General features: G+C 30.9%; 1 protein-coding gene across 1 annotated transcript in view; it reads left to right on the forward strand.

The window, feature by feature from the left end:
• Positions 1-12358: 12358 nt before the first annotated feature.
• The window catches only part of LOC132948941 (uncharacterized), a 93696-nt gene continuing 92228 nt past the window's right edge, over positions 12359-13826 (forward strand). The window contains exon 1 of the mRNA XM_061019642.1: positions 12359-12756. Within this exon, the coding sequence (XP_060875625.1) occupies positions 12661-12756 (96 nt within the window). The 5' untranslated portion in view covers positions 12359-12660. The remainder of the gene's footprint in view (positions 12757-13826) is intronic.

The following is a 13826-nucleotide window of genomic DNA, read 5'->3' on the forward strand; positions in this document are numbered from 1 at the left end:
AGATACAACATAATACTAACTTACATTTTTGACAGTAAAGCATAATGATAATTGATATGAATTATTATTTTTAAATTTGTATGCTGATATTTTTATACAGTATACATTTACTAAAATATTTATAGTTATTTATTAACCCTACATTTACATTAAATCAATCAACATTGACTTATTAGGTACTCAATATATTTGATATATTAATATTTCGTGTAATGTAGGCTGGACAAACTAACCTATATCCTTCTAAATGTTCTGTATGCGCTCGTAATTGTATTTAATTTAACAAAAAATTAATGTTGAGATTTAAAATAGAAATCGATTAATATTATAGCTATCGAGGTGATTTTAGTACGAGAGGGTCCCTTCCTAAAATAGGCGGCAATTCAAGTGAATGATCTTTTTGAAATCAGGAGGCAGTTAGAGTAACCTTTTAAAAAAAAGTTCACTGGAGGTAATTCGAGGGTCAGATGGTAGGCAATTTGTATACGTCCAAATAATATTATACTCCTTTAGAAAATAATTACTTGTTTGTTACCGATAAAGTGATAAATATAAAGTAACAATAGTCAATAGTTAATAAGTTGAACTAAATTCAAGTTTGTAAAATCGTTTTCAGTAATTTGTTTTCGGGTGGGAGGGCGTCTGGAATAGGCAATTAAAGTAACGTGCATGCGCATTTTTGAAGTTAATTCAACATGAACTGAACATGAACTAGTTTTCTACGGAGAACTTAGAGATGACTTATTGTTCTCTCCACGTATATGAGATATTTGAAGGGTCCAGTGCAACAACCTGGTATGTCCACTTTCTCAAAAAAGTTTTTTTATTGTGGTTTTCTTGAAATTTCGGTGTAACAAACTGGTATGTCCGATTATTAGATACGGAGATATAAGCAAAAATGGACTTACCGGGTTATTACATTCAATGCAAGAACCTGATATGTCCTTATTGTCTGGACATTGTTTTTGCACCGAAACTAATTTGACTAAAAATTATAAAAATCAAATTTATGAGCAAGAAACCGGGTAAGTCCATAAATTTATCCTATTTATAGATAATAACATTTTTTGTGTTATTATAATTGTAATTTGAACGCATAATATCAATAAAGAAAATAGACTGTTAAATGTTTTCTATATAAACATAAAATGTATGGCAAATACCTATTAAAGAATTTAAACGTTTATTTCTTCTTCTGAAAAATTTCCAAAAGTGGACATATCAGGTTGTTGCACTGAACCCTTGAAACCTTTCAATTATCTTTTGACCATTAACCAAGATAATGAAAACGTGATGGTGAGACACTATCGGTATCCCGTGGTTTCTGCGATAGTAATAATTGGTGGTAATGACTGGTGATTTATTATAATTTATCACTCAAATTAGTAAATAGTAGGGTAGATATCGTGTTATATTTCTATTTGTATAGATAAAACTAAAATAAATTCTATAAAGTAAAAAACGCTATCACAATCTGAGTTACTAAAAATTGAAAACCCTTTTTCAAAGTTCTTGTCAAACATGCGACCAACACACACAAAATATTATTATACTGAATCATTTCGACGTAGGTACAAAAATGGCTCAACAATAATCAGAGTGAAAAAGAGTGTTAATATATTGTATCTATACAATATAAACACTATGCATTCATATTATTATGTAATACGCTGCCATATTATTATACGCTTATACAGTAGAATCAGTTTATTACGATATTCTCAAAACAACAATACTCAGCCATGTATTTAATTTTTGGTTGGTTTTATATCTCACGTACAGTATGTTTTTGTCATCCGGATATAATGAACTTTGGATATAACGATATTATTCTCTAGGTCCCTTGAAGATCGTTATATAAGCGGATTCTACTGTATATATAAAAATTATGCATTTATTTTGCATTAGACATCGTGTGCACTTGCAGCGTTATATGCAGTTATAATATGATGTACTGGCTTACCGCCGGGAATAAGAAATCGATATTTTATTACTGCTACAACTACACTATAATAATATTATTATTATCGCTACGAGCAGACGTCCCGAGTAAACTCGATACCTGTAACGTCGGAATCTAACGTGGAAATAAGATTGCGCTTCGTATATTATGTGAGTATAATATTATTATCACGATTAGCATCGACAGTAACGCGTGTTATCGACTCAATTGCTTTATATGTATATAGCGCGCAAAAACTATATACTTAAAAATCGAACGCAATAATAAAGAAAACAACAAACAACCTAAAAGGTTTAACAACCTTATACAAATACAATTAAACATACAGGATGATTCACCAAACAATTTTTTCTTTTCGAAATTTTAAGATACACTTAACGACGATGTTTTCAAATTCTTGGTACTTTTTGTACTAGGTACTTAAAGAGTAACCTATGGGCGACACAAAAAACTGTATTTCAAATGAGAATTCGTATTATTACCATAATTTATTAAGTAGATCATTTTTAATACTTAAACTTAAACGAGTAGTTTTTAGATACCTATTAAGATATTTATACTAAGGATTAAAGTCCACATTTACACAAAAATATAAAATATATTTAATATTGGATCTACTGTTTATTATACTTGGAACATTTTCAAAAATGATAAATGTTGTAATAGATTAATATTAATTACTCACATTTTTAATTCATCACAGCCCCCATATCTTCCGAACGCATTATCATGCAACTATTATCCTTAGTGCCTATATAAAGTTAAATAACTCGAAAACTACTCATTCAAATTGTATACGTCTACTTTATCAGAAAAATGATTGTTATGACATTATCCAACATTATTGTTGGAAAAAAGGGGGTGACCACTGACCATGCTGACGAATCTACTCGTATTGTAAAACCAACCAAAGGTCGTGTAATTAAATATGCATTATGTACGCAATATATGACAGGTATATTTAGTATGCGATTGCAATGTCCATGTTAATATTTAAAACATAAATAATCATGATTTGCATTATATATGTACTAATGCGTTGTAGTAGTGACTACCGACTACAACTATGGAATATGGATGTCGCGAAACAATGAGTATAGTTGTAGCCTGTAGGTATGAGCACACAGAACAGTTACAACACCGAATGTGAACGGAAACGCCGTTCTTATTTCGATCGATTTCGTCTTTACTCGTGTTCATATAGCGGATAATTTTTGCATGGGAAATTCTTCACCGATCAAAATAAAAATAATAATATAATTATTATTATGTGACATATTTACTGCAGACTAGTGCAGAGGTTTGGTTCCGAAAGGATTTCCAATTTTCACACAATCACACTCGAACCAACGGTGAGAACAACGTTTCACAAAAGCCAGCACATAATATTAATATTATATTAATACGTTGTTCGCACATCTAAATAAGAAAAATATAAAACTACAAAATTCAATTAAAATAAAAAAAAACTATTCATATATGCTTTATATTATATATTTATTATTTGTCAGAAATGACTGTAAAATATTGTACACCAAAAGAAAAGTGTTGTTTTGTTCTCAATGTTAGTTTGTGCTAGTTTTAAAATTTTAATACTATAGTAAAAATTTACATTTTCACATCCAGCAACATAATTCGGTATATTAATATATAATATACATTTTAAGTAAAACATTTTTTACCCAAAGTAAGTATTTTTTACTAGGTATAGAAACTGATAATATACATTATACACTGTGATCACGGTTTACGGTAGGTAACACTAAATATTTCGGCCGGATAACCTAGGACTTGATTCATGTTCTTACCGCACAAATGACTTATTATTCCCTTATATTATGCATAAGTAGGTACACTAGTGTATTAAAAAATTACAACACTTTGATTTTGAGTGTAGCGATGAATGTATTGTTTTTACAATTTTTTTTTCTGCATCAATATTTGAGGTACTTATAGTAAAATGCTCCAATTTTTGAATTAAGCATCTTTTCTAATACAAAAATGAAGGAAGTCTAAATAGAACATTTTATAGCGCCAGGAAAACCAAAAAAATAAATAAATAAAATACAAATAGGAATTTTTAAGCAAAAACCAATTTTGGAAAAAAATTGATTTTATTTTTTTATCGTAATTCAAAAATCAATAACCATAGAAACTTGAAATTCTCACCAAATATTTATATTAGCATTTTCCATATATTGTAATATTTTTGAATTAATTTGAACCTCTTTCTCTTTTTGTGCTATTATTATAGCCATCAGGAATTTTTCGAATTTTGTTAATTTTTTTTAACTATTGTTGATAAAAACTTTTTCAATTAGTAAAAAAGCTTGAACATTTATTGCAAGGGCCCTCATCAGTTTTTTTTAATAATAGTTCAAAAATATTTAAGATACATAGGCACGAATATTTTTTTATATGTATTTAAAGTTCAAATGTTAACAACATTTTTCAAAATCCCGAAAATCCCGAAAACGCTATTTATAGCTATGAGATATTTTCGATTTATACTAATAAGGTTATTGTTTAAGTTATGTAACATAGTCACTTATCATACGCATGTTTATATATAGGTTAGGTTAGGTTAGAAATTAATAATTTAACAGAAAATGTATTAAAATACGTTATGTCCCATTATAATGGCTTCACGCTTGAAAAGAAAATATTATATATTATTATTTATTATTAGGTGTTTTAATTGTTATGACGTCTTATTACAATTTAAATATTTAATATTTATCAACAAGTTTAATTTATAATAGAATACCTTTTTTTCCTGATGAGGAAATTAAGGGATATATCCTATAGAATATAATTTGACCAATTTTTATGAAAATTTCAATCTATTCTTAAAGACCAAAGACGTCTGTAATGATTAGAAATATAGTCTGAATCCCGTTTGTAAATATGCCAAGTGCTATAATATCCTACAATCCACCTCAGTTGGATTGTCAATTTCGGAAGAATTTCTTTACAAACCGAGGTATACACCATACATCAATACCAATTTTCCTGTGAACTAAAGTACACTAAAGCGCGTATACAGCACAGTATTTTATATTTTGTTAATTTTTTCACTGTTGAAATTGGGTTACTCAGCTCCTGCTATAGTGTCTTATAAAACGAGACAAGTTTAATATTATGAGAATTAATGGTGTACAATATTACTTAAGATATTAAACCGTATATCTTGTAAAAGCCCATTTTACTTAACAAACTTATATAATTTCAAGCTACTAAGCATTATATCTGTTAATATTGAAACATTTGGTGTGTGGGGGGGGGGGATAATTATAATTATTTTATTATTTTATTTCTCAATACAAGAATACTGGACCCCACTGAGACTCTCACGCGGGGGGCCCAGGAGTCTAATCAATAAACCTTATATAATAATATGAATTAATTAACACAAGTTTGTATAATCTGGAAAAACTAAAGTAACATCTATTTCAATAAATAAACTTAAATATTAATAATATCAATTACTCAAGCTTAATATGAAACGGTACTATTGTTTTATTTAAATTATATAACTGAAACCCCGTAAAGTCGGAAATTAGCCAATGTGTTATAGTATTATTAAAATTATTAAGATTTGAATTTAATAAATTATGATGGCAACATAAGTGGGTAATATATAATAATAAGTATCACATATGACACAATTTTACTAAGATTCTTTTTATAATACATATTTAATATTGTGATTAAAATATGTTTATTTTTAGTACCTACACATCGACATCTAATAAATTAAAGTGCAAAGTAAATAATTTTTTTTTATTATGTGTCGATCAGCGCATGTTTTAAAAAATAAAAGTTACTCAAAAAAATAATTTGTATAATATATATTACCTAGTCTAAACTGTTAAATAGGAAATAGTATAATGCTCACAAAGCTGATTAAATAATTTGAACAAAAAAACTTATATTTATCACAATATGATATTAATTATATACTTTATAAGATGTTAGAAATGTTTATGAAATAAATGACATAATAATATGTGTTATTTAGAAAATAACTCGTCCATTATGCTGCCTATACCTGTTGAAGTATTCTCTGCATATTCCATTAACTAATCCACTTATCAAGTAGAATAATATTAAACAAACTGACACAGATTTGTGTAAAATAAGTTAGGCAAGTACTCAATGCTGCTCTTGAGATACATAGTTTATGACTCCCATAGGCCATAGTTCCATATTCAAAGTTAATAATACTACTTTTATTATGTTGTAAATTATTATTAATTTGTGAATAAATATTTAATTAATTTATAAAGCGTTTAAATTATATAAAAATAATTAATATTTATTTTTAAACATTTTCTAGAAATGTACTATTAAATATTTCAGTGTATAAAATATAATATGAATATTAATTTCCAATTTGTATATGGCTATTTAGCTTAGGATGTTTATTCCGATACAAACATTGTCTTTTGTACTATTTATTGATTTATCATATTGGTTTTAATTATTATAATCACAGATCATCTGCAGTACAACAATCTTATAAATGTTACCACAATTTTAATTGTTAGCACAATTATAACACGTGTGACAAGTCATCCATTTCAATTTCAAGAATTTAATATAGTAAAACTCAAGAAATCTCTACAAAATTATATAATTATATCCAACTTGGTTACATATATCCAATACCTACATGAGATTCAGGCGTTCTGGTATAGTGGCTATAACACGATTGAGCATAAAACAACTTTTTTACGACACGATTGAACACATTTGTCGGCGTATCATGTAGGATATAGAAATACAAAAGAAAACCTACATGATTAAGCATAAAAATATCTGCGATGTTGCCATTTTTAATAATGAACTATATTATACAACAAATATTTATTTGAATACTTATAATAATTTAAAATATGGTATGAGACACTACGAGTTAATAAATAACATGATTTTATAGTCAATAATTGTCAAATTTATATTTCTTATAAATTCACTAAGGTCAATTCTTTGTCTCTTTCCAAAAAAATTATTGTTATATGCATACTTATCATTCATATCCGTATTAAGAAAATAAACTGAAACTTTGTTTAAAGCACTAGGTGATACGACTATTATAGGTGATCAAACTCTATATAAACTGAATTATTTCTATATAATAATTTTGGAACTGTTACTTCTCTTAATTATTATCTTATATTTTCCCTAGTTGCTAAAATATGTTTAAAACGTCACATCTTTAACGGTCAGTACATTACGAATAAAACTAATATTTATTGCTCCCGAACTAAATTAATCAATCAATAATATTGTCAATAAAGCTGGGCTCGGCTCACCACTCGCGGTTCGTTTATATTTGGTATCATAATAGTTGGTGTAATAATACATGAAAATAATAAATTACACAATTTCGGCAATGTGAATGTGGCAACGTCACATTCAAGCCAGGATAAGGGGGGGGCAAAAGGGGGCACGGTCCCGGGACCATTAATTTTAGCGACCCATCTTTATCCCCAAAATATATTTTTTTTAACCAATAGTTTAAAAAAAAAAAATTATTTATTTCTTGTAAATTAGGTATTTCAGTTAAAAGTATTAATGCATATTACTATACTAAACTTTAGAGGACCATAGTAAATAACCTAGCAAACCAAAATTGATTATTTGACTGTCAAAATATTCAGAAAAAAGCTTTACCGGAATCCATCAAAAAATATAGTGGTTACCATTTGAAAAAATAAAGTCAATTTTATTATTGGTACAACTGTGTTTAAAAATTTTGAAAATGTTATAAAAAAATTGCCTGTTTAAAATAAAGAAACACGCGTCTTTTTTTATTTTAACTAAACTCTATATCATCGATCGATAATTGTTAAAAAAAAAACCGCGTACAATGACATAGGATACACTCTGTATATTTTTTTTTATAGTAAAAAATTATACAATAATATAAAATCGTTAGTATGTAATGATACAATTATTTTGAAGTTAAAGTTGAAGGGGGGCCCACTAAGCGTATGGTGTCCCGGGGCCCAATTGATCTTTAATCCGGGCTTGGTCACATAAAATATTCAATGCTCGATCATGTTGCTAAAAAGATATATGCTCAATTGTGCTTTACCGCTGTTACCCTGTTAGTAATCCAACTGTTTGGCTTGTCTCGTGAAGACCCGAAATCTGCAATTTGTGAGCCTGTTGTCCTAAATTAGCTAAATAAATTGTCCCTTTATGCATGGCAATCACTCAATATAATTTGAACAACAAACCGTGCCTTTTGTCGTATCGCTGGGAGAATAGAGTTGGTAGCTTGTCCGTTGCCCTCCCTGTATATATGCTATTGTATTCACTAAAGTTCTAACAAACAGAAGCAATCACGGCGACATAATAAATACCATCAACAAGGTGCTAATTCCTAGCATTCTATTATAACCGTAGAGTAAGAATATAATATGGGTAAGGAATATGATTTTAACAATCAGTAATAAATTAGAATATAATCATTTTCATAAGACATACGATATGATGGGTTAATTATTATTAATTACGTTTATTACCTAATATTATTGACGCAGGTGTAAATCCTTCCTGAGTCATTAGTGGATTCTACCAGCGTGTACCTCACATGGTACGTGCATGAAGTTGGCTCTCCCACCAAGGCCAAATAAATTAAAAAAAGATGTGATAATTTAGCAAATTGGTTTTCAAAATTTACAAATCATTTCACAGTATACTATTATAAAAATAATAATATTGAACTTCACGCAGCCCCCTCATACTACCTATATGCCGATGACGACTTCAAAATGATACAATCATTTTAGTGCCATTTTGAAGTATGTACTCCCCCCCCCCCCCCCCCCGATCTTGGTGTATCTATATCAGACTACCGAAAAATGATTTTTACAATATTCTAAATATTAATTTGCAAGATTTTGGTACCATTTCATATAGGCCGTAAGTTCCTAGGAAGTGGGGTGAGTGAACAATAAGATTAGCCCCACCTCACGATATTTTTGTTTATATCGGATTAGGAAATAGTTTGTAAATTCTAATAATCAATATGCAAACGTACTACATAATTAATTTTTAAATAAATTGGTATTAGGGGGGGGGGGGGGGTACTTAACGCACATTTACATGGTTATATACTTACATATATGCGTGACACACTGTAGCTCAACCAAAAAAAAAAAATTAATAATAATGATGATAATAATCAACCGTTGATGAAACTAGGATCGGCGGCCGCTTCGTATGATCTACCTATACGGTCAAACAAACGTGAATTTGCAACCATTTTCGTAAATAATAATATCTTAAACGTAGGTATATTATAATATTATATTGATCGGATCAGCCCATATGAGATTAAACCATCGGCAGCGAAGTTAATACAATACAATCAGGATTTACAGTTACCATGTCACAAACTAACGCATAAAATAAAACTCAATTACCACTTATAAAATGTGATATACTTATACAATAACGGTGGAGTACATATTTTTGAATGTGCCTTTTGTATAGTATGTAGACATGTACCTACCTAAGTAGGTACTTTCAATGTCACCTTTGCAATTATAAAATACGTTTTTGAGTAAGAAAAAAAATACCCAAAAATAAACTGTTAGCTTTTTCCAGTCTAATGTGAATTGTGATATCATCACTAAATCATTTTCAGCAATGATCGTCATCACATCTACTTTGTGAAATTGTTGTCTTTGTGAAGCGCTAATGGATTTCCACAATAAACTTCATTGAAAAGTATCCATGGATCGATATGCAAATCGTAATAACATTTAAAACTTATCTAATTTTAAACCAGTCTTAGTACCAAATTGTTTAGATTATAATTTAAGATATTCCTTAGAATATTATTTTATTTCGTAAAATATTACTGAAGGATGATACTGAATTAAGAGGACGTTATACCCGCATGTGTTGTCTCCGTCTTACAAGTGCGTAACATAGCAAATTTTACGCTCAGTAGAACACGTGTAGCTCCGTTGGTATAAAAATTAGAGCGAATTGACATCTTATAAAATCTAAAGGTAAGATTATTATCTAGGCATCCTCATGGGCTTTTTATTATATTTTAATTTAAACGCGAGTTATGAGTATTTTAAAAATTAAAATATACTAAAAAGCCCATGAGGTTGCCTAGATAATAATCTTACCTTTAGATTTTATAAGAGGTCAATTCACTCTAATTTTTCAACTAACGGAACTACACGTGTTTTGCTGAGCGTAAAATTTGCTATGTTACGCACCTGTAAGGCGGAGACAACACATGCGGGTATAACGTCCTCTTAATGGATGAAACAAAGTAGGTATAACGCATAAAATGTATTCAAATCTGTGAATAACAAGAAAAAAATGAATTGTCCTCCAACCACACAAAAATAATCAAAAATAAAGGTAGACTTTTTTCGATGCTTGCATTTCTCTATTAGGTTTTTTTTGTTCCGACTAATGAATACCTAATTATTAGCTATTTATTTATTTCGTGTGGTAAAAGTACCAAACACATATCACACTAACGTCTAACACACTATAGGTATTACAAAAAAATTCGGAACAACATAACTAGCCATTATATATATATATATAAATATATAAATCAACGTACAAATAAATAATATGTAAAATATAATAAAAATAAATTACAAGTCTAAGTCATGTTCATTTAACCATGCTATAATTGCCTCTCTGGTTTCTCGACCTATATAGTCCCTTGTTCCCTTGTATAGTTCCTATGTGTACAGAATATGGCACTTTAAACTAGTATAAAGAGAGTTTAACATGTGACTGCGGAGAAACAGAACAAAATATGACTCACATTGTGGAATTAGTAAATAAGTTGAGTCCAAATAAAAAATGATAAGAAAGCGTCTTAGTTTTCCATATTTTATTAACCCTAGTCGCGTCCCCAACTATCGATATAATAATTTAACAACCTTCAGGATAATATTAATTATTATTGGTTGTACTTCCTATTAGTATAATGTTAAAAAATAAATCTTAGTTTACCATTAAATTATATAATATACTAGCTGACACGAGTTGACTAGCGTTGCTATTGCTGGGTTTTTGTGATTGATCAACTCCTTTTGAGTGTGACACGCTGTGGAAGCATGTCTTTGTGTAAATTATATTATAGTATTTTAATTTATAGCCATCCCGACCGGCGTTGTCCGTGAGATTCGCTTGTGATTATGCGAGCAGTATATTATCAGGTAGGCAATCTATCTGCGGTAGATCGCGGACCCCGTGTGGTGCGTACGTAAGTGTATAATTTAACTCTAAAGCATCAAAAAATGCAAGAAATTGGTCTACCGAAACCGCGGTTCGAACTCGAGACATTTTGTACTAAATCATAGGCAGGCTTACCGAATTAATAATAATAATTATTATTGTTATTAAAACCAATTGCAACCATTTGTAAACACAAATTTCCATCTTAAATCTCAAAATCCCTGTTGTGACAAAAAAATGTTTGTACCTTATTACGCAATAACATATTACGATTATTGGGGTTTTTACCTCATCCCTCACTAGTCACTGGAAAAGATCCTAAATATGAAAATACTATAATATTATATTGCATACTTACGCCACTGATAAACCGTTAAAAATAAGAAAACGTACTATAATAATATTGATAATAGCATGTGAAATGTAAACATATTACAGTAGAATGGTAAATTATTATACATTATAGAGCTGCCAGAGAACGATTGCGGGAAAACGAACGGGACGGGACGGGACGGGACGGGACTACTACTTTTACATGTTATTATATCTTAATATGTCATATAATAACAACAACTACATATTATAGTATTACTATACACCTGCAATGCTGCAACTGTAATATATATATATTCCGAGGTATATAAATAATATGTTATTCGTGATGGATCGCGTGGTACGGGGGGGGGGGGGGTGCACGGCAGCATGTTCATAATAATATTAGGTGTATATATATATATAATATAGGTATGAACACGCGAGTCGGAGCTTTTGTGCGCGCGGAGGTGTTTTGTCTTTTGAATTGTGTTTTAATATTATTATTATACATCATAATATGATATTATTATAAAAGCGAAGGGAATCCACTCGAAGGCGGGTCCCGAAACGCCGGAGAGGGGCGTATTTATGTCGTCTCGCGGCTGTGCGCGGTAAAAGACGCTGCCGTTGTCGTCGTCGTCGTCGTCGTCGTCGTCCGCGGTTTTCGCGGGACACGCTTGGGCGGACGAGGCGGCGGCGGCGGCGGCGGGCGAGCGCGAAAGACGACGGTCGCGCGCCGGGGGGGTGGGATGGGGGAGGCGTCGTCGAATAATATTCGCGTCCGACCGACAGCGGCGGCGGCGGTTGCGGCGGCACATGTTTACGTCGCGCAGTTCAGTCGGCTCCGGAACGCGACCGCGTGGCCACGTGTTCTGCTGCTCGTCCTGTTTCCGCCGCGTACCGCTCGTCCGACCGACCGTCACCGCCGCCGTCACACACGACGAATGCGATCATCATCACTACGGCGCTACGTCAATAAATTATTATCTCCCATTGCAGCGATACCGCGGTAACCGCGCTCCGTTTAACATTTTAAAAGGTCCTGCTGCTGGACGGTTTTCGAAAAGCCCTAATCGTTGTAAGATACGTTACTACAACTGTGACGTTGTCGCGAGTCCACCAAGTCGGGCAACGATCTCCCCGACATGGACTTCCAGAGCGCCATGGAGACGTTTGCCGAAGCGTGGGTGGTGGCCAGTGCCAAAGGCACGTTCACCTATCCGCCGATCAACGGATTCCAGGTCAGTTTTATTATTACTGCTCCGGCTACGTATATATTATTACAATATTGAGTTTCCGAAAACCGTAGTAATACAATATTTTATTTTATAATTACCATAGGCTTCCCGATTCGCAGCCTCTGAGCATCGCGAAACCATTCCCATTTTAAAATATTATATATTTACTGCACGACCATATGACATGATAATATTATAACATCGTCCTAGAGTCGAGTGACAAAATATTTTACCGTTTACGCAGCTTTTGCAAAATACATATTTTCGATCTGGATTAGGCGTATGATACCTAATATTATGTTCTATAAAATACTAAAATTATCAGCGCACCTATATAAACATGACACAAAAAACTGAATATGATAATAATATTGTACATCCTAAATGTGTAAAAAGTATACGAGTAAAAAAATACGTTCATTACTCATCCGGTCGTTCGGTACACAGAACACACGCTAAGTCTGAGAAAAACATTTTATTCCAACATTTTGTATTTGCGCGCGTATTACGAATGATAAATCGTCGTATTCAAGCTAATCGTAAAATTTTTTAACTGGCGTCCCAAACTTAAATTTACAACGTTGAAAACTCGTAAAAAAATTACGTGGCTTTTTAAACCGCTGTATAATTATATCCATGTGTATATTATTATTAATATCTGATACAATGTTATTACAAATGATATTAATAAAAAAAAAACGTAACCGAATTTAATTACTGCATTAATATAATAATATGTAAATTAATATCGAGCTTAAGTAAACTTATTTTTAGATTTCATTAATTTATAAATGTTTAGTTTTATTTGCTATTAATGTGTACGTTTATTTTTGTTCGAATAAATTAGAATGAGATAATTTACATAATATGCTAAAAAGATAAAAATATAAAGTTCTGACAATTAATAAAAGTTAATTATTTCAAAATTAATCATTGTAAAGAAAAACCCAATGACCTTTTGATGTAATCATTTGAATTCATAACTGCACAATAAATATTTAAACAATAGGTAACTGCTTAAATATCACAAGTACCTAGCTATATCGGTACGACAATGCACAAACTAATGCTGT

The sequence above is a fragment of the Metopolophium dirhodum genome, chromosome 7 (assembly GCF_019925205.1).
Source record: "Metopolophium dirhodum isolate CAU chromosome 7, ASM1992520v1, whole genome shotgun sequence".
Lineage (NCBI taxonomy): Eukaryota > Metazoa > Arthropoda > Insecta > Hemiptera > Aphididae > Metopolophium > Metopolophium dirhodum.